Source organism: Chanos chanos, chromosome 1 (assembly GCF_902362185.1).
Source record: "Chanos chanos chromosome 1, fChaCha1.1, whole genome shotgun sequence".
In the NCBI taxonomy this organism is placed as follows: Eukaryota; Metazoa; Chordata; class Actinopteri; order Gonorynchiformes; family Chanidae; genus Chanos; species Chanos chanos.
Genome location: NC_044495.1, coordinates 24,465,661 through 24,487,362, shown reverse-complemented (window position 1 = coordinate 24,487,362; position 21,702 = coordinate 24,465,661). Strand labels below are relative to the sequence as shown.

At 42.0% G+C, this 21,702-nt stretch overlaps 1 protein-coding gene across 2 annotated transcripts; it reads right to left on the bottom strand.

Moving 5' to 3' along the window:
• Positions 1-173: 173 nt before the first annotated feature.
• On the bottom strand, positions 174-20,051 carry pacsin2 (protein kinase C and casein kinase substrate in neurons 2). Of its 2 annotated transcripts, XM_030786239.1 has the most exons (11): positions 19,947-20,051; positions 11,139-11,229; positions 10,847-11,003; positions 10,061-10,296; positions 7,892-8,047; positions 7,639-7,814; positions 7,373-7,493; positions 4,861-4,979; positions 3,389-3,526; positions 2,125-2,303; positions 174-1,909 (listed from the first exon to the last, which is right to left on the bottom strand). In XM_030786239.1, the coding sequence occupies exons 2-11, from the start codon at positions 11,193-11,195 to the stop codon at positions 1,797-1,799; spliced, it is 1,452 nt and encodes a 483-aa protein (XP_030642099.1). In that variant the 5' UTR covers positions 11,196-11,229; positions 19,947-20,051; the 3' UTR covers positions 174-1,796. The 2 variants fall into 2 exon arrangements, with proteins under 2 accessions (XP_030642099.1, XP_030642106.1); XM_030786246.1 differs by lacking the exon at positions 3,389-3,526.
• Between the last annotated feature and the right edge of the window lie 1,651 nt (positions 20,052-21,702).

Genomic DNA, 21,702 nt, shown 5'->3' with positions numbered 1-21,702 from the left:
TCAAACAAACTCTTGATTTACATTCAGACTCTTCTGGAAAAAAACCTCTCCATTCGAGGCATTTTATGAGAGAGGCACGGTATCAGTGAACAGGTGAGTTTGTGACAATCATATGAGGATGCCCCCATGTCAACTCTCCGAGGAAAAAAAGACAATCAAAAGCAGCAAAAATATGCAGATCATTTTGTGCCTTTGTAATTTGATATGACCTCTGAATGAAGAAACAAACAAAATCATATATACAAATGTAACAAAATACTAAATTAATGACATTCATATGCCATAAATCCTCAATTAATGTACATTCTGATTCTGAATCACAGCATTGTCCACTGGGGAAAATAGCATCTAAGGCATATCATAAATTAGCAGTTTTCAATTAAAAACTAGAATTCTCATGATTACCTCCTAATTCTAATGCTTAACTTGATCACAGATTCAGGCTATATACATGCAAAAATATTAGATTTCATTACTTCATTTTTTTCCATTTTATTAAGCACATTCAGTCCAGGAGGTTATGGTTCCCTGTGACATATTTTAAACACAAGCACTTGAAGAATATACTCCCATAGAACAGCTATGACCATCCAGTGCAGCCTAAGGTAAAGCCAAAAGCTTCAAATGAGAGTTCTTTCCCTCACAGAAAAACACATTCAGATGCATTCTGAAAATTAAAAACATCAAACCAAAAGACTACTCTTTTACTGTTTGGTGCCTCTGAGTGTAGTCTGGTCAAGTAAGCACTGGCACCGACAATCCTCTTGTTGAAGACAGCCAAAGCACCCTGATGCATTTGTGTGACAAATTAACAATTACCATCAGCAGGAGAACAGCTTAAATCAGTCAAAGCACTGGAGGTGAAACACGCTGATTAAACAGTCAATCAACAAGCAGGAATAAAGCTATCATAACATGCAGGCACTTTCATGTTTGTGACTAGTAATATTTAAAAACTTAAAATCTATTATGTATGCTTGGTTTGAAAATAAAACATACATAATCAGACCAGAGAATGGTGGTATCAACAAAAACAAAACAAAACAAAACAAAACTAAAAAAGTATATTCTCATGGGACTTTCTTACTTTCGGAAAACAATAAGTTTCCTTGCATAATAATTGAATAATTGATAGATAGGAGAAACATCAATGCAACAGAACCAATTTGAACCATAAAACTTAACAGTAACTGCCTTTCTCCACCTCAGTTAAAAAAAGGGGAAGTGGAAGGAAGAAGGAAAAAAGTGATATAAAAAAGACAAATGCGTCAGATTTAGATCAGTCCAGAAGGCATTCAAACAGTGGAAGCCTGAAAACCCGTGTCATTTGGAAAGGGCATAAGCTCAGTGTTTAAAGTGTGTCATCTCTGAGATTAAGGCATATAAGATTGAGTTCATATTTTCAGTTTGACCTCACCCTTTGTTTCAAAAGATGTATCAATGCTTCTAAACATCTGTATTCAAATAATAACCACTATTTAAAACAAGCTGTCTACATATAAGTCAAATTCTGGCTTGTTAACAGTTCTCTGCTGTGGGTATGATGCACGTGAGTGGTAAGGCCAATATAACATGCTACACCTCTGTTTGTTCTCTCAGCATCAGGGGCCTTTTTGCTGTTGCTCTTTAGAAAAACAAATTGGACTTCCAATACCAGAATTTAATGTTTGGACACTACAGCAGACAATCCTGCCTCCAGCACAAAGAGAACATCCAGTAGCCAAATCTCTCTCTCTTTCCCTCTCTCTCTCTTCTCCAACTAACTCCTCTTTCTCTTTCTTTCCTCCTCTGGGTCATCACTGAATGTCCTCCACATAGTTAGCTGGATAAAGTCCAACTTGTCCATCTTTCAGGCGGCCTTTGCACCAGCCCTGTTCATCTTCATTCTCGATCTTAGTGAATTCATCACCTGTTAGAGAGGAAAATGAATGGTGTACCAGTTAAATAACCAGGGGTACTCAGGGGAACCAATAATAACAACATTTAGTTAATCTTCACATGAACTAAATTTTAAAAGACTCCCCACAACTAACCATCTTCAACGTTATACTTCTCCTCCCCCCTCCTATTACTTCATTCTTTCCAGTTTTGCCCTTAATTGATTTCTCTCACACCAGTCTTTACCTGCTTTGAAGCTGAGTTCATCCTGTTCTTGGCCCTCATAGTCATACAGGGCACGCACCGGAACTGAGAGGGTCGGAGTAGGAGGCTCATCTTCAAACGGGTTTCCATTTCCGTTTGTATCTGCCGAAAAAGGGTTCCCTGCCTCTTCGTCCGAGGAATCCGGAGTCTTCTCCGTGTTACTGGTGATGTTTGCAAATAAAGAATCAAATCACAACCTGTCAAAGGCCACTTGTCATCTGTAAACCACAGCCAGCTCAGACACCAAAAGACATTTAACAAGCCAGGCAAGAACAGCAGGAACATGTTAAGAGAGAGTAATGTGAGAATGGAGAGGGGAAAACAACCCCACACATGAACACATCACAAAGACAAACAAACGCAAGCTCAAATGCAGCTCAGAATCCCTCCTCATATAGCTGAAGCTTCCATACTTACCTCCATAATACACTATGTATGATGTGATTTTAAGATACTTTCATTTGTGAAGGCAAGCCGGTTGATAACAGCCATTTTGACAGGTTTCATTGAGTCACTTTGTTACCACTTGGCATGAACAGAGATGATGCAAATGTAACAAAGAACACGCACACAAGTTGAACGGAAGCTCTGAACTTTACATAATATGATTGCCAGAGACTTGATGGCAATTCACAATATCCACCACCAGAGGGCAACACACACAAACACCTGACAAAGACAGAAGAACCAAAGGAGAAACACACTGAAGCCTTGTTCATGTCAGACCCATGCCACTGGTGTATGTCTACACACCTAAAAACATTTCCTGCTTTTCATCAAAGACACTCCTCATTCATACTTGCACAAACTGTTTGCTTACTGGCTTTTAGTTTGTCAATCTTTGTGTAAATTTCCTGGAAAACCAAACCAATTTTAAATACATTTTAAAACATTTTTAGCTGAAATTTCCCCCCGCGGTATTAATATCTACATGCTTTTTTATGGAGTTTTTATGGTGTTGTTGGACCAAACTGTTGAACATTGGTCTGATAAATTCCAGTGCATGGTGGGTCTGACTGAAGAGAAGGTCTGAGCACTGCAGAACAAAAAAACTGTTAGAAGTGAGGGACACACAGAGAGGATGTGTGTGTACACACGCATGAGAGTGTGTGCGTGCCCGTTCGATGAGCGACCATGCAGAGCAAATACTCAGAAACTTGACAGTAAGGGAAGGAGAGAGAAAGAGAGACAAATAGATATAGAGTTCTGCTGCAGAACATTGAGCAGGTGTTTTCTGTTCACCAACGTTTTAGTGTTAACTTCCGCTTTTTTGACATTGACTGGGCTGCTGTTGGGCTGTTCTTCTGTCATCTCTTCCTCATCCTCATCCTCAACCTCAAAGGGGTTTGAGCCCACAGGCTCTGTGTTACTGGGCACAGTGAGGCTAACAACATGGAGAGAGACAGCATTGTGATACAAACACACACATACACACGCACACAAACATCCATACACACATACATACATCCACAGTCTCAGCTAATTACAGCACACAGCTGGTAGTGACAGAGCAAAACAACACCTGCACCAATAATAGAATATCAAGATCATCCATAGACATGAACTGTAAGCAGCTTCCTCAGAGCACGGAGATCATAAGTGAAGGTCTCAGGAGTAAGGGCACTGCCCCGTCAGCCTGGAGAGAGAGAGCACTGAAATACTTTATACCATATCAGCAGATCTGAAAACAGAGCCAGCACATTGGCTGATGAGGGGGTAAGTACCTCAGTGTCAGCAATGTGAATGGTGACTGGTTTTGTCAAGAGTACTGCTTGTCTAAGAGTCTACTTGTGTTCAACCAGTCATACATGTACCATCTTATGGTTCTTATTTTTGTACTACATTGATGAGTGCACGTACTTTAAATTTCTGTACATTTCCATGCTTTAAGAAAAAAATTACATCATTTTCCTTTAGAAATGGCAAACATGTTTGGATGAACTTTATAATACCACGGATTGTACAGAAGACTAAAATTGGGAAACATGCAGTTTACCCATGTATAACCTTCTATAATTTGATTAACTCTTTTTGGTTCAGCGTCTTATCATAAAGAAGAGAACACAAAATTGAGCAGATCTCTCTCTTTCTCTGGTAAGAGCAGATGCAATCAAATGTTTGCTCCACAAAGGCTGAAAAAGGAGTTTTCTAGAACAAACTGATTTGCCCAAGATCAAAGGTTAACCGTTTCCAAGATGCTCTGAATTCCTCATGCTAATTCGTTTCTACTTTCCAATTAGCTACCAAGGGACGCAAACTATTCCCTAAAAATACATAGCACAGCAGCAGGCTATGGCCCCAACAGGCTTTGAATGACCCACAGAGATTCATGTGCACATGCATGTTTAAAAATACTCCAGCGCTCTCTGTTCTTTTCTTTTTTTTTTTTTCTACTCTGGCTGCGACAGCACTTGCTTAATGTCAGATGTATGCTTTTTAAATAACTTGCATCTTGGGCAAAGGCCTGCTTGTAAAGATTGTACGAATGGAAAGTCTGGTTCTGAGAACATCCAGCCCCATCAAAGGAGCCAGTAATGTTTGTAACGGCATGGCAGCCTGAGTAGTTAAAGTGTAAGGATGCTACTGCAGTATAATGCTGTTGACTATAGGTATTTAAAACAGCACAGTAAAGATGCTTAAGTGGACTTAAGTGATCTGCTTTGAAACTATGGCTCAGACTCAGACAGGCAGCAGTGGGTGATGCAGTGGTGGCTTTACCTGCTACTGGTTTTAGCTGCCTGCTCTCCAGTCTGACTGATTCCTGTCAGAGTCACACCATCTCCTGGCTTCTTTTTGTCCCTCCGACTTAAGGTACGGTTGAGGTCTATGGACCATTCCTGGAAAACACACACACCCATACAAAAGCATGTGAGTAACATTCATGCATAAACAATCAACCCTTTCCTCAAACCCAGCCAAAGTAAATGAACTGGAACCACTGTATATGCATGAATGCGGTTAGAGAGACTGTACACAGCAGAGTAGACATATGCTTTAGAGAGTCCACAAACACACATACACCAGTAATATCATCATCACACATTCAACGGATGATTTGGCAAAATTCTCTCAGACTGTGTACAAAACAGAGATGTATCAAGTGCTGTGTGTTGAATGTTTGTGCTAAAGAGAAACAGACGCATTTCCACCACCACTGCACACAAACACACACACACACACACACACACACACGCACACAGATAAGATGATAACATAGAATTGTCCACCCAAAACTGAGAGGCGGTGTGAGGTAAGCAGAGCCTAGTGAAAAGGGAGAACATCAGCCAAACAAAAAAAGCAACACTCAGCCCCCATCAACATAGACACATCCCAGAAAAAGCATTTGTTCAATGAAGGCATCAGTCAAATTCATGTGGATCTTCGGACATATACCACGTTGTAATAATGTCCGACAATAAAACATTACAGAAGCTCAGTCGACGTTATGATTGGTAATTTTCTGCAAGTGCCCTCCGTTCTTTCCCAAAGGTCTCTGAGGAGTTTGATTCTCTGCTGTTGGATAATGTGATCTTGATGTATAGGTGTGGCATGTTGTACTGCAGAAAAATCTTCAGCCCAGCCAGAGAGAGCTCCATCTGTTGATATATAAGCTAAGGTACGCTCCCCAAACCCAAACACAATCACAATGACCCACACTGTCCCGGGTGCTTTCTTCTGACCTCCATCTCTCGGGGACAGAAGAAGCAGTGGGTGACTCATGGGTAGGAGGACTGATCACACAAGAAGCAAACATGTCCAGAGTGGTAACATTAACATGCAGCATTGAAGGCAAAGGAACAAAAGAGAATTCCAAACATACACCTTCCATTAGAGGGAACAAGCATAGTTCACAAAACATATCGCAGATAAGAATGACAGAGGTGTGTGTGTTTCTGTTTGTGTATGTGCGTTCATTATGCTCCCCAGCCGTGGGAGGTTAGGGCAGGTCAAATATTACACACACAGCACATCAAACATACACACACACAAACACACATATACTGATGCAGTGTAAGTGCTTTGGGAACCCGTAACCACTGTGAAGGGGGGGAAAAAAAAGTCCTTCATGCTGAACTCACTACAATGGACCTTCTCTTATGGGAGTGAAGCCTGGACCAGTCCATGTTCTGTCAAATGGATCAGAGGCCAGGTTGAAGCAAAGCATTAGAATAAAAGCAACATTAACTCACATTGCTGCCTTCCTACAGACAGGGAACATCTCAAAGAAACAAACATTCTCACATATTCCCTGTATTCTGAACTCCACCTCAGGGATCTACTGTACTTCACATATGACTAGGAGTGGGCACATGCAGGCCTGATTCTGGGGTGACTTAACACAGTGTGAACAGACCAATGAAAAAGGGAAGTGTGTAGGAACCCGGGGAGATACTATTATAACAGTCAAAACAAATCAACAGTGTAATTTATGACATGGTGTCATTTACGATTCACACCACGTGATATGGGAATGGTGCATGTCTCAGGTTTTCAGAAACATAGCTGTAGTGGTATGCATATTGTCTTTCAGACCTGTATAATTCTCTTGACTGCACTGATGTGAATTTACTGACAGAGTGAAAGTGAGAAGTCAGAAGCCCTAGGGGCCTAGCTGAGTGGAAGTCTAGTGACGCAGTAATACTAGTAACACGTAACTGTGACAAACTTAAGACACACCTTGTTTTTGGCATTACAACATTCTATCAAAGGTATAATATCACTGCAGGGACCTGGGAACTGATATTATATGAATCTTTGGAGGAAACAGTACATAACACTCAGAGAAAAGCAAGGCACAGTGAGTCTAAGCCTCTAGGTCTGATATGCGTGTGTGCTAAACCTGTCAGACAGGTTTTCTCTCTTTCACAGTAAATTCTTTAACTTAGATGAAGACAAAGATAAATATAGAACTGTCATTAAAAGTAAACATGACATCACTTATTTACTACATTGAAAATCCATTCAAAGTTACTGTAAAGTAAATTGAATTATGTGTCCATGTTTGAGTCGGACAGAGGCTGGGACATGGAACTCACTCCTTACTGCCAACTGCATACTCACACTCACTATCTCATTCTTTCACTTTGTATCTCTCTGTCACTCTCCTCACTCTTCTACTGCAGTCATCAGGGTGAATTCAGTGCCCCACTGTGTCTATCTAATCTCTTAAGAGCTACGATCCAAAAGACCAGCGTATTGTGTGTGACTGTGTGTGTGTGTGTGTCTGTACCTCAAACTGGGGCCAGTTCATAGGCATGCCTGGGCCGTGGTTGGAGCGGAACCATTTCAGGTCTTCTTCTGCATCTGCTGCATTGATTGTGTCCTCCAGAGTTTGGTAAACCATCTGGAACCTGCAGACAAAGGTTTATCATGATAAAACAGTGCCCAGGTGTGGCATGTACTGACTTGGAGAGAAAAGCTGAGTTATGAATCAAAATGCATCTGTATGCATACGTCTATGTGAGAGAGTGTGTATATATGTGAAGTGTCTCTTACTTGTGATTGGTGGACAGGTCAAGATGCTGCTTGACCTCCAGTAACACCTCTTTAAAGAAGCGGAGCCTCTTGTCCTCAAACTGTTGCCACTGTTCAAACACCTGCTCCATGTTCTCCATGTACTGTGGAGTCACTTTATTAAGCTCCTCCAGAGACTTCTCATAGCGTTCTTTAGACTGGAACATACAAATTCACGATAAATATCAAATCTTTACACCTTCCCCTAAAGCACACAGAAAAAAACCCCACCTACCTTCTGAACATCTTGCTGGCACTTCTCTACTTTGTCCTGTAGTTTTTTAAGGGCGTCTGGGTTGGTGTTGCTCTCCAGTTTGCTGGTGTTCTCTCTGCTGGTTGCTAGTTTCTCCTCCTTGCAGGCAGCATGGTAAGCCTTTTTCATCGTATCCACCTGCATACACAGTTCAAAAACTCCCTCATCACTCATTCCATATAAACCTTTGAACAGTTCACTGTTAACCTTGATTTTCATTAGAGTTGTGAAGAGCAGACATATATACAAAAAATCAAATCAAAAGTCCCTTACATCATTAAGAGTCAGAAATACAAAAAAAGTCCAAACACTGAGTTTTTCTGGGTTATGCTCAGAAATATAATATGCTCAGCATAACACCTCAAACTTTTTCATGTAAGCCTCTGACTCAGTGTGTGTGTGCTCTCAGATGCACATTTATTAGAGGTGACTACATTTACAAAACAAAAGTTTTTGAAACAATCACAACCGAAGCAAGCTCCACTTAGATAAAGAGACAGATCACAGTCATCACTAACGCCATTAGATTGACAAGTTCATCAACTCTTTGCTAATGGCTGGGGTTTCAGCACTTTTCTGTGATTTTGAATATTTTCACAATACAATATTATGTATATGGCTCTGTTTGCCAATTGTTTTGGTGGCTTTTTGTGAAAGAGGATGGTCAATTACTTTGGAAATTTTCAAGAGTTCCTCCTAAGTCTAACCTGATCCATCCTCTATATTAGCACACTCTGTTCACTTACTCCAGTTACAATGTCTGAAAAAACCCCACTCCGAAACCACACTCCGAAACGCCACTCTGAAATACCACACTCCGAAACACCACACTCCGAAACACCACACTCTGAAACACCACACTCTGAAACACCACACTCTGAAACACCACACTCTGAAACACCACACTCTGAAACACTACTCTGAAACACCACTCCAAAACAACTTTCGTTTCGCATAATATATTCATTTTAAGTATCATAAACACTTGAGCCCTGTCTTCAATGTCTATTAATTCTCCATAATGTTGTGTAGTTGTGTGTTGTGCATGGGGGCATTCTTTGTCTTGGTAGAATCTCAGTGTGTGGAGAGGAAGAGCTAAAGACAAAGGAGTGGTATGCAGTGAGGGCATGTCTATTTCCTCTCTCTGTGGATGGTCACTGTCTGGCCTACTTCTATAAATAAGCCTAATCAAAGCCAAAGTGAGTGGTGCAGCCCCACACAACCATGGCCACCTGTCTGATAATGCCACCAAGTCAATCACTGAGATGCCACACAGGAACACAGAGGTGGCGCAGTCCCACATTCTAAAAACTTTCTCTAATAAATACACACACACACCTCCTCACCACCATCATAAACAAAAACTACGTTATGTTAACTTGCACTGAGGGCTATGTCAACCCCCCAGGGAAACGAACAGCCACAATAACATGTGGGGAAAAAAACAAGGGCGTTCCGGAACCCTGTTCAGCGGAGGTCAGTGTCTCAGCAGGAAACTCTCTGTGCTGCTGCGCTGTCCCAGCCGTCCCTCATCACTACTCTCTTCTCAAGCATCACCCTCATTCACCTCTGCCCTGCCTCTAACCCCATTAACTCCTTAGCAGCTCAGTGACTCAAATGCAAATCAGTGAACTATTATGGAAGGAGCTGTTTACACAACTGTAGAGGCCTGTTGTTTTGTCAACCTTGCAGCCTGTTAGTAACTGCTAGCCTGACAAATACCAAAATGAAGATATAAGCTGTTCCTCTCTGCGGAAACAAGAAGGATGTTTACACCTAATCAAGGTCCTGGCAGATTTCAGTGCAGCATAAAACGCTTTCTGAGACCGGGGACCACAGCAACAGCATGTCTGATTGGCCTATCACCTTAAGAAAAAATTTGGCAAAATTATTCATTAACCTTAGACAGTAAATATACTACCAGAGCAAATGATGACAAAGAAGACATTTTCTTAAAACACATGGCCTGACCTCACAAAAAACAGACAACAATAACAAAAAACAAACAAATAAAGCAAAATGCAAATAATCGCTAACATAACATCTGAACACATCTCCTTTCAAATTCACTCCTTTCAAGTTCATCTGGGAGACAGTAATGTACCTATTCTAAAAAATCTAACGTGATATGTATGTGTTTAGACTCCGCACCTCTTTGAGTTTCTTGGCCCACGGTTTCTGGGCCTTACGAAAGCCATCTTCAGCCTCTTTGCTCTCTTTGAATCCTCCAATCATCTGTTTGTGGTAAGCATCCTTCTGCCAGTTCTTCAGCTTCTCAAAGTCTTCTGACATCAGTGCTGCCTTCACATCCATGTGCAGGTCACTGACTTTCTCTGCCTCTGTCATCAGAGCACTCCACGCTCGCTCCAGCGTCCCATACTGAGGCCCTGCAGTAGCAATGGCAAGTCACAGCAACAGGACCAATCACAACCAGGGCTTAGCACACTAGAAAGTATAAGATCAATGCTCCTGAGATAGGGAGTCATTTAAACAACAATCAGTGATGTACTTTCTTTTTGTGCGACTCTTTGTGCGGCCTCGTGCGCACAGTTTTTAAGACAAACAGCTGTAAATTACTAAACAACTGACAAAGTTAAAGAGCATGATGAGAGGAAAACTGTTGTGTTAGAAGCAACTGTACGATTCTACAGGGTTGTGTTAGTGTCAATGGCCTGCAAATGTTTAGATTTGCCCTAGAAACAGTCAAGGGAGCATTTGGCCAGGATAAAGCCAAAGCACACAAGCCCGAAACATCTGGAAGACTCCAGAACTGGGTCAGCACAACCTAACTAAAACAAACAAATGAGCCAGCACCGGTCCAGTAAGGCTTTTGAGTCAAAACATTCAAACCACCGTGAGCCCTATACATCTAAAAATGCCACATTCTAGATCTTTCTACACCAGCACCAGTGTTGGTGTGAACACCTGTGGAGGTACCTTTTTCAATGAGCTGTCTCCAGCGCTTGGCCCATTCTGTCAGCTGCTGTGCGTAGCCTTTCTCGATGCGTGCACGGTCGTGGATGCAGTTCATCAGGTCATTACACAACCGGTTCCCATCATCCACACGCTTGACTGTGCGCTTATAGTTTCCAACCTGAACGCAGGAGGCAGAGGAGAATGGAGTGACTGATTAGTCCTAACAGTGGAAACTGAAATCATCATATGATAAAGCTCATTACTGATGTATGTGTGTGTGTTCATTTGTGTATGTTGGTCTCAGTTAGCCTACCTCCCAAAAGCTGTCACTAGACACGTCTATTAAGGAGTCGTTGTAAGTGCCAGACATGGCTGCTTGTCAATATAGACACGGTCCTCTGAAGCTGAAACAGAATCCAAAAGAATTACTGATGTCATGTTGCAGAATATGACAACATAAAATTAAGAATTTGAAGTGGTCTGCTAGAAATATGACATCAGGAAATCCACACACAAAAAAGCAGCACTGGTGGAAAACGTTATTTTCAAACAGTCATTCTGCTACGCTAGTCACAAACTGGGTGTGACGAAACGTGGAACTTCATACACAAATGAATAACAGCACAGCCTCTGGTTGTTACATTTGACTAGGTAGTGTGATTACAGAGCTTCTCTCTCTCTCTCTCTCTCTCTCTCTCTTTGTGTAATATGAAATGGTGTGGGACATTCTTTCCAGGGGAAGTGAGGAAAATTACTGCCATTCTTCCATGAGTGTTGACCCCTGCCTCTGGCTCTTTAATGCAGCTTTAGCCCTGGAACTGCTCTCTGCTCTATTCACTCGACCCCTCACAGAAGCAGCGGTAGGCAAACTCATACTTTCCATGATTTAACAACTCAAACAATATCACACAAAGCCTGGGCAGGGTGCAAATAAAAAAAAAAAAAGAGGAAGGAGAGATTTCGCAGCCTGATTTTCATCAGTCTTTTACACAGCTGGCGGAGTGTGTTGGCAGGCTTGTGTTAGCAACTACCATTACCATCACAAAGCCGTGACTAAGACTCAGGCATGAAAGAAACACAGAAATAAACATAAGAATGCCATGACAAAAACAGACACAAGCATATCTGTGGACACATACACTCTTACACAGGGACAGGTCTAAACGAATATGTCAGGGCCTGGTTGGAAACTGGCTTTCATGTGTTTTGAATGGGAGTTAACGGGAGTCTCATATTTTACCTATAAGAGACAGGAAAGTGTCAAATAAGACAAACATACCAACAGGCCAATTGTATTGTATACACTCAGTACCTCATGATAAACACAAGTGGCCAGCCTCTTTCACATGCTGTTTTAGAAGAGAGGAAAGCAGGCATGTGCATAAGACACAAACACATATTCCCACAGCCTCCATCTGACTGCACTCTGTGACCCTGGGCACAGACACACATGTTTACTTGGGAAAATAAGAGACAGTTATATTATTGGACTGCAGGGAAGTAACAGATATCATCACACTCTCCAAACAATGTCCTACTATTCTTATCATTGTGCCTACGTAAATGTGGTCACGAGAAAAAAATACCTCGGAACGCTGATTCTGTGGTGAATGTCTGGGACACTGCGGCTTTCCATAAGTAGGAAAACGCAAATGGACTTCTGGAATTCAGCTGTTAACACAGATTCAAGCCTGCAGCAAAGAATCTGTCAAAGCCTGATAATACGCCCTAATCTCACTCACTATAAACAGGTGTTAATAAGAGACGGCTATTCATCTGGTGTTTAAGAATATCAACGATATCATCACACAACCCAGAGATACACACACCAGCTAAGTAATCTATTTAGTTTGTTAGCCATGTCTTGAGATGCATACAACACAGACTTTCTTTAGGCATACTCTGAAAACAAAGCTATGATGCATATAGTGTTCAAGCATGTGAATGCTTATTATGGACTCTAGGATTTAGAATCCAGAAATGACAATAACAACTCCATACCACACATTTCTGTATTATTTTATAGTTGAAATGCTCTACTGTTTGTTCCACCATGTGCAGCTTCCAGGTTTGTTAATGGCAAAAAGAACATGTATATATATATTTTTGTTTGTTGAAAAATTCTGAAATTAAAATAATTTGTTTTGCCAGATTATACAGCAATTGATGGACTGATGAGTTTTCAACATTTCGTCGCATTAGATTCATTTCAGATGTCAGAAATCAGAATTCCTTGATGAATCCAAAACGGAAATATTTCGTTTTTTAAAAAAAATCACATAAATATGTAAGACTGGAGGACACACTGTGTGATAATCTTCAAAACAGATGTGTCCAATCAGCCATGTCTATACCTCCACCACCCATAAAACAACCATACACTCAAACTCAAACATAAACTCACATCTGAACTGTTTGTGTGTGTGTTTGTGTGTGAGTGAATGAATGACAGAGAGGTATTGTACCAAATCTCTGAGTATCCACAGCAGGGTGTTTCCGTTCCCGTTGGCTGGGACGCTGCAGTAGAACATAGCTGAAAGAAAACGCCTCTGTCATTTCTCTGTCCCCTCCTCATTCACCCCCTTCTCTCTTTTCCGCTCATCCATTCAGCTTCTTCACTTCCTCATCCCTCTCCTCTCTGAGTGGCTTTCTGTCATGCAAAGCACTTCTGTGAACTCCCTCTCTCATCTGTGGACAAACACCCTACACACTGACTGAGGAGCTTCTCTGATAAACTGCATGAAATGGGAGAGCCAGTGGAAGCAGCTGGAGTGGAGTTAGAGGGTCAGACAGACTGATGGGTCATGTAGTTAAAATGTTGAGGCTGTTTTTCTCTCCATCCAGGGCCTGACTGCTTGGTGACCCTCTTTACAACAGATTACAGCTACACAGTTGCTTCATTGTGACCACTGTCCATCATAAATGACCTAAAAAGAACAGGGGCATTGAGTCTGGTCATCTAGCATTTGCTTTAGTGTTATTCTAGCAGGATACACACACAGGGCACAAACAAGCCTGACACTTTCCAAGATATGTCCACACTGTGGAGCTACATGCTCAAAAGCACAGATGAATACATGGCATATACCTAAATAGCCAGGCAGCTACATTTCAGCTGATAGGGGCGCTTATGTTAAACATGCCATAAGAGTTTACAGGGGGCGCAGTAGCAGAGTCAAGTTTACTCTGGTGAAGTGAGATTGATGGTCCCTGTGTGTGTGTGTGTGTGTGTTTATGTGTGTGTGTGTGTGTGCGTATGTGTGTGTGCTTGCGTGTGTGTGTGTGTGTGTGTGTGTGTGTGTGCATGTGTGGAGGTGCGTCCTGCGAGTTTAAAGTCAGCACATCTCATTGCAGTGTCTTGAGTCAGCAGCTCTGCCTGCTGGCTCACTTCTGAAAGTCTCCCATGGACTCATTAAGAGAGCAGTCCACCCACACAACACATATGAGCCATAAATACTCACACACACATGCACGCGCGCTCACACACACGCTCACACACACGCTCACACACACGCTCACACACACACACACACGCACACACACGCACACACATCACAAGACCCTCAATCACTGCCAGACCTCTCCAATAAGGGCTGAGTGAAAAGGCCCATCTCAAAGGCCAAACAAAATAGTTTTTATTAGTGTGGAAAGCAGCTAAGCAGTTAGTGATTTCCTTTAACTTACCACTCGGATCTGTTGACTAAGGAGTTGAAATCACATTCTCTCTAACAAACACACTCAACCCACAACACTCGAAGTCCACTCCAACCCCCAAAACACACACACGCAGACACAAAGTCCAAACAAATTCTTAAGCAAATCAGTGTCCACAGAAAATGACTACATCACGTATTGGCTGAACTGCCCAAGATGTCAGAGGTGGACAGGTTTGCATTCTCAGTCCATCTATGAATATTATCACGGAACCAATATCTAAGCTACGGAGCGTGTGTATGTCCTACAACACGATTTAGTTATTGCACTATTGTAATTTGACTTATGGCTCAATGCAAAGCCCTTTTTGTCATTTCCCTGCCAGATCAGTCTGGTTCTTTGGTTAAGAGAGTGATGTTTTCAGAAATTCACAAAGCTCTCCAAGCAATCTATGGTCTTCTGTCTCTATGTAATCACCTCTTCAGAAAGAGCACACACAGAGGGGCCACTGCTGATTTGACACACAAAGGTCAGCTGATCACGGCGCTCTGTTCTCGTCCGTTCCTCTCCCTTCATCGAGGCAAAGCCACTGCCCTCTGCCAGATACCAGTGAATGAGTAAACATGCCAACGAACAGGCTGTTTGCTTAGTGCAAAGTGGTTAAAAAAAAAAAAAAAAAAACCCCAAAAAAACTATTAGGCAAAGAAAGGTGGAGAACAACTGACAAAATTCTGTTGCACCATTAACTGTAAAGGTCAAATAATGTTGCACCATGTTGCAGCAGAAAGCCAGCTGGGATATGACGACCCAATGCCTTTAAAAAAGAAAAGAAAAAAAAAAGAAAAGAAAAGAAAAGAAAAGAGAGAACAGAAACAAATCTGTATTCAGTTTGAGAAAGTATGTGCACACGCTGCCCGCAACTTTCAGGCATCACTTTCTTTTCATCAATTACAGTTCTTAGTTAGGACATCACAACTGTTTACCACTAACAAGAACTAGCCCTGCTGAGGTGTGACTGTGGCTCCACAGCCCCTCCAACACACTGACGAGCAAACAGACCTTATACTGAGAGAGCACTGTGGGGTCTGAAGTCCACACAGTCACAGACTACCACTCCAGGAGGGGGGAGAGAGAGGCACTGCTCAGGCCCTAAATCTGATCTGGAGGCTCAGCCAAAAAACTGAGATTCAGGAGTAGAGAGGAAGCGAGAGAGGGAGGGTTGGTGAGAACACTTAATTCCCCGTGGCAGAGAGGCAAGCTAGTTTTAAAACAAGACAAAAGACACACACACACACACACGTTTCTGCCAAATACACGGACACATGCACACCAATGCACACGTCATAACTATATCTCAGATTCAGTCTTAAACTCCGTTAACGCCCTCCAGACAATAACAGCAAGTTTTATGATTACACCATTAGACAAACCTGAGAAAATGATAGGATAAATATAGAGAGAGTTTAATAAGAAATGATGTCATGGTAAAGTCATGACTAATATTTGTACTTTGCATGTTGCAACATGACATGTACCTGATACTGCTGTAGAGTTAAACTGCACTGATATTGACTTCAATTTGTGAGGAAACACAAAGTCATAGTCACACAGCAGTAAATGCAGTCTCCAATCCCAGGGCATGCAGGCCAGAGGGGCCTCTCTCAGGAGTAAAGGAGGGGGTGATGCCGACACAGAAACATGTGAGCTATGATGTAACAATCAGTGTATTGCACCCTCTCTCTCTCTTTTTCAGCCTACATGACCTTACCACTTGAGAATGTGTGTGTGTGTGTGTGTACTCTGTATGTTTACTTTCCAGAGTCACTTCACATTCCTCCATTGCTTAAACTGATATTATGCACAGGGCTCGTATGATTAACGACTACGTTTTCCCATTAAATATTTTTGCTTTATCTTCATGTGAAAGTGGAACCAAGGACCTGACAGAAGAGAAGAAGCTTGTTTGGGAGAGACAGTTAGAGAGGAGGGAGAGAACTAGAGGTAGGCTCTACAGACTGATAGAGAAAGAGGAGCAAAGACTGACACCACACTGATTGAGAGCACAGGGGACATGCAGGCTGGAAAGCAGTCACTGTGTAAAGGCCCTCAAAACAATGTGCAGCCATGGGATGTCAGTGACCTTTTCCATGAAGGCAGTAAGAGGGGGAGAGAGAGAGAGGTGGGGGGGAGGAAGAGAGAGAGGGAGAGGTATAGAGAGAGAGAGAGAGAGACGCGGTATGCATGCAGCTCTGGAGGAACCCTCTTTCCCATCCTTCTCCTGGGACTTCAGAGTTAGGCATGCTTAACAGAACTCTAATTCTTAATGTTATCTTAACTTTTATGTTGAATCATTTTTTTTTAAATGCCATTAATCAGCACTGGTTCAGCCAGGAGCTACCCAGTTATTCAGTACTGAAAGCATGGCTTAATTAGGGGCACATGTTCTCTCTCGCACTACAACTGAAGCTCTTGTAGTACATCACTGCAACACGTTCTGTGGTGTTCCAACTGCTCTGTTTTGAGACGAGGATCCACTACCTTTAAACGACATGCAGATCAGAGAGCTAAAGGAACAGTGAAGGCCATAAGCTCTGTTTACAATGCTGCAGGGCACTCAGGAGCAGGCTTGTCATAGGCAGGCATAGGCACGTCGACCACACCATGAACCCACACTACAGCTGTGACCCAGCCACACACATCTCATAAAGCCCCCTCAGTAAACACCCAGCCAAGAGAGCTACTTCTGCTCAGTTACAATCACCAACACCATATAGCAGAGGCCTGCCAGAAGCCCAAATGAAGAACGCATGACACCGAAACTAAGCTCACCAGAGGAGGCCGCATGTCTCAACCATCAACTGCATCCTCTCAACAAAACAGAAAGTGTTTCCACGAGCCCCAGACGACATGTAATTTACTCATCTTCTGTCCAGTCGCAGAACTGTTGGTGAAAGTCTTGAGATACTCTCCACAGTCAGAGACACAATGAGAACAGTTCAGAAATAGCAAAGCTGCTGATCACAGGTCATACAATACAGAACACAAGACAATGCAGACAGACAGACAGACAGACACACCACTTCTCACTCTAAGGACAGTCATCCAGTTGGACACCGCTGTGTCAGGGACCTCTGTGTCTCTGTGCTGTCTGAGGTTGGAGGTGACACAGAGGCATTCAGATGAGTGAGGAAGGACCTGTCACTCTGTACATATGAGACAGCTAACCCATAGTGACCATGTATACTGAACTACCACTTACAGTAAGAATGTTTTAAAGAGCGGTGTTCTTAAAGAAATGCTAATCATTCATATCATCCTTCCAGCCATTTTATTTAGGGGTGTCTGACCACATTTCCCTCTTTTGTTTCAAATTTCCTCTGCGACGAATGCAGTCAAGTCGCCAAAGAATAGTCTCCTACATTATGAAACTGGAAAAACATCCAAATAATTCCATTATGTGGAAACGCTCAGATGGCCACACAGAACACCTGATTATACTGGTGTGACGTGTAACCATAACAACAAAAGTCCATTAACCGAACAATCTTCCATTCCATCTCATCTTCGCCCAATTCTTCTTTCATCTTCGAGTGTCAACACTACACAACAGCTGCGCCAATCCCTTGATCTCAACAATGTCTAGATGGGCTGTTTGTGAGAACATCCAGCATCTCCATCCACAACATCCAAAGTTCAGTGAGTCTGAAAACATACTCCTCTACTAGTGCCTAGACAGCTGTTGGCTCTTCCATTCACAGTGAAAAGCAGTGGTGTTCCTAACTGACCCAGGCTCCATTCTGAAGGCTTTTTTAAACATGCCTGGCCAAACAATAGTGGGGCTCCTCTGAAGGTTTGCAGCCTTGAGAGGGAAGGGTTCAACATAATGAGGGGAAACACGCAGGGAAATGATATATAGGGGTTGAAAAACTCCCACATCACTGATGTAACTTCTCTTGCAAGCTTTTTGTGGTTCCCCTCTCACTTCATTCTGATAGACACCTGGCACCAGAGGGTTTTCACAGCAAACAAAAGCTTCCTTACTGCTGACAGTTTCAGAGTGCCTTCACTACTGCATAAACACTCTCTCAAAACTTACACACCTCAGCAAAGGAGCCAAGTTACTCCTTTATCAAGACGATAACAATGACCTCCACACCAATGAGTGTCTTTAAAATGTTCAGCTTCTCAATTTTTTTAATCTAAAATCCGGAGGTCATTATTTATCAAAGAGTGAACACGGAGTACTTTACACATTCATACAGCAAGGTGAGTTAAGGACATGCTTATTAAACTGTCAAACGTCTCGACTATCATACTTTCTCACCACACTACTGTCAAACGTAAGATGTGAAAGATCTCATTTACAATACAAACAAATGCAGATCAGTTTAGATGAGGGTCAACGTTTGGGCTAAATGGTAAATAAAATAGCAGTTTTCTTTGAAATGTCAGTGCCAGGCACAGGCACGGTGCAAGTGATAACATCTCGAGTGGGGGAGACGCCCACTAACGCTGTTCATTAAGTGTTGATTAGTCAACTGAAGGGGAATTAACGGTGCGCACCGGTTATCAACTTAGAGTAATACTGCCGTTATACAATGTTTTAAGAACTTCATGGTCCGATACAAGCCCAACAGCATTTCTGAACAAGTACTTCACAACGACGCGTCCATATCAAGTTAGGACAACACCGAGTCTGACAGTCAAATACGCATCAGGAGTCTGCCCCGCCCTTCAGATCCGCTGTCAAAGTTAACTTGCTCATATAAGTAATGCTAGCGTTAGATTTCCTGCAAAACACAAATCTACGCGACTTAAAATGAAAGAATGTGGCTTTTAATTACATTTGGAATCCCTTCATTATATTCACTAAACAACAGATCAAAGTACGCTTTAACACATTATTCCTCTTTCTAATATTCTCAACCTATTGTGTCTAAGGTGTAAATTGCTAAAGAGGGTATTAAACTGGCCAGCTGACGAGAATAAAGCAAGTAACAGTACGTGGCGCATACTGACTCACGATGCTGGGAGCACACCCAGTAACCGAGCTGATATCAGTGACAGTCAGTTATTTCCTCGACTTCAATAAAAACGAGTGACTGTCACCAGTATAATGAAAAAACTCTTTGGAAAACCTTACCACTAGCCAGATCATTCAGTTGTAACAAGCTAACATTCGATGGCCTTTTCCCAGCTAAGCCCCCCCTTTTATTTCTGTCACAGACACGAGAAAATTTGGTCAATTATCTGTCTCTATAAAATGAACAAATTCTATTACATATTCAGTCAAAACAAGTTAGTCTGCGAAGAGGTTAACTTTACAATAACCGAAGCTTATGACTTTCTTGAGGCTGGACGACGTAGTTAACAGATACCCGGGTAAATGGTCTCATTCTGATCATATGAGCTAAATACAAACCTCATATAATACATTTTGAAATATTACGTATTGTTTCTACTTTACCTTGCTGGGAGTTAATCCAATCTGAATGAAAATTTCTTTGAAAACAAGAACTTTGCAACTTTTTTTCCCCTCTCCTTTTTCGGATCAGCACTCCATCGACACCAAAAGCTGTGTGAACACAGAAACAGTAAAAAATTTTGGGATGATAGCCAAAGAAGGCTTTTGCTTTTTCAAAATAAAAGACCTTGAAGAAATAATTGTTCGGCGACGCGAGAGAGAGAGAGAGAGAGAGAGAGAGAGAGAGAGAGAGAGAGAGATTCTCCGTAAATAATAAGGGGAAGTCCTCCGCTTTGAACTGCCTAACATCTGAAACTTTTTTTTTTGTAACGTCAAACATCCTTCTTCTGGCAATTTAACATAAATTGTGCTGAAATAATAATGTACTGTGAAGTAACGCCGTAATCATGTTTAATACATACAAATATTAATCCATCCCAGTGATTACAATATTGTACAAACGGCCACTAAAGTCTTTCAAAGTCTTTATACAAACATTTTTACTTCTGTGCTATAAATCGTGAAACGCTCTGGTTCACAGTTCCTGCCGCTGACAAATTCTTGGGGTCTGCATGCAGGGGCGCCATCAGCGGAGGGCGGGGGGGGGGAAGGTTACGGCGATTCCAAGTGCCCAGCACTGACAGGGGGCTTTCATAGAACACTAGAACACTATTAAGGTTTGGAGGGCCCAGTGTGATATTCTTTCATAGGGCCAAAATTTCTAGCGGCACCCGTCTGCACGCTTAGTGATCTCGGGATTTTAGCAACACTATTACACACACACATACACACAGGGTTTCCGTCAGCCGGTAATTGTCGTTTTTGCCTGGTAGAATTTATATTTAAAAAAACGATAAATTAAAAAATTGCCGGTTAAAATGTCTGGTAATAATGCTCAAACAAAATGTAGCAATGACGAAGGCTATCCATGAACAGGACATTGCAAGCTCCAAAGACACATTCGACACGTTTGATTTCAAGCCGGCAGCAAGAGGACTTTGCCGCAATGAAAAAAGGAGAAAATAAAATGTTATCTGGTAGCCCTAGGGCTACCAGATATAGGCTACGTTTGATGCCATGTAGGCTTAGCCTTTTTTTTAAACAGGCTATAGATGTTAGAGATGTTTCGTAATAGCCTACATTTTAGCGGCTAATGTTGAGGTTTTGCTTAATCATTACTGTTTAGTAAACACTCAAGCTGATTTGAGGTCATTGTCTTTCTTTCGTCAACCTAGGTGTACATTATATTTGTGTTACTGTTACTGAAACCTGACCGATAAGTTTCAAATTTGCCCAGGAAAATAAATTCTATCCGGACACCGGACCGGCAAGAGCAAAATCGCAGCGGAAACCTTGATATAGCCTATAGAGAGAGAGAATCTGAGGGGAGGGAGACACGGAGAAAGGACGGTTTAAAAATGCAGCTGCGAAAAAAGAAGTTTGGGTTAGACAGAGATCAGTAGAGCGCTTAAAAGTGCTATTTCTGTCAGTGACCGCTACCATTCAGAATTAGAATCAAGGCTTTGAATAGGTTCATATTTCACACCATGCACAGAACTGTTGTAGGCAGTACATGAAGGCTGTGTGGCCTAGAGACCAGACTCAAGTTGAGCTCACCAACTGAACAGCAAACATGCCTGATCAATTACTTCTCATTTCCTGTTTTACAGCTCCCAGTGTATGCAAGCACATAGCAGTGATATAGAATACTCTACTGGGTAACAGACAAAGGACCTGAAGGTTACAAAATAAATCAAAT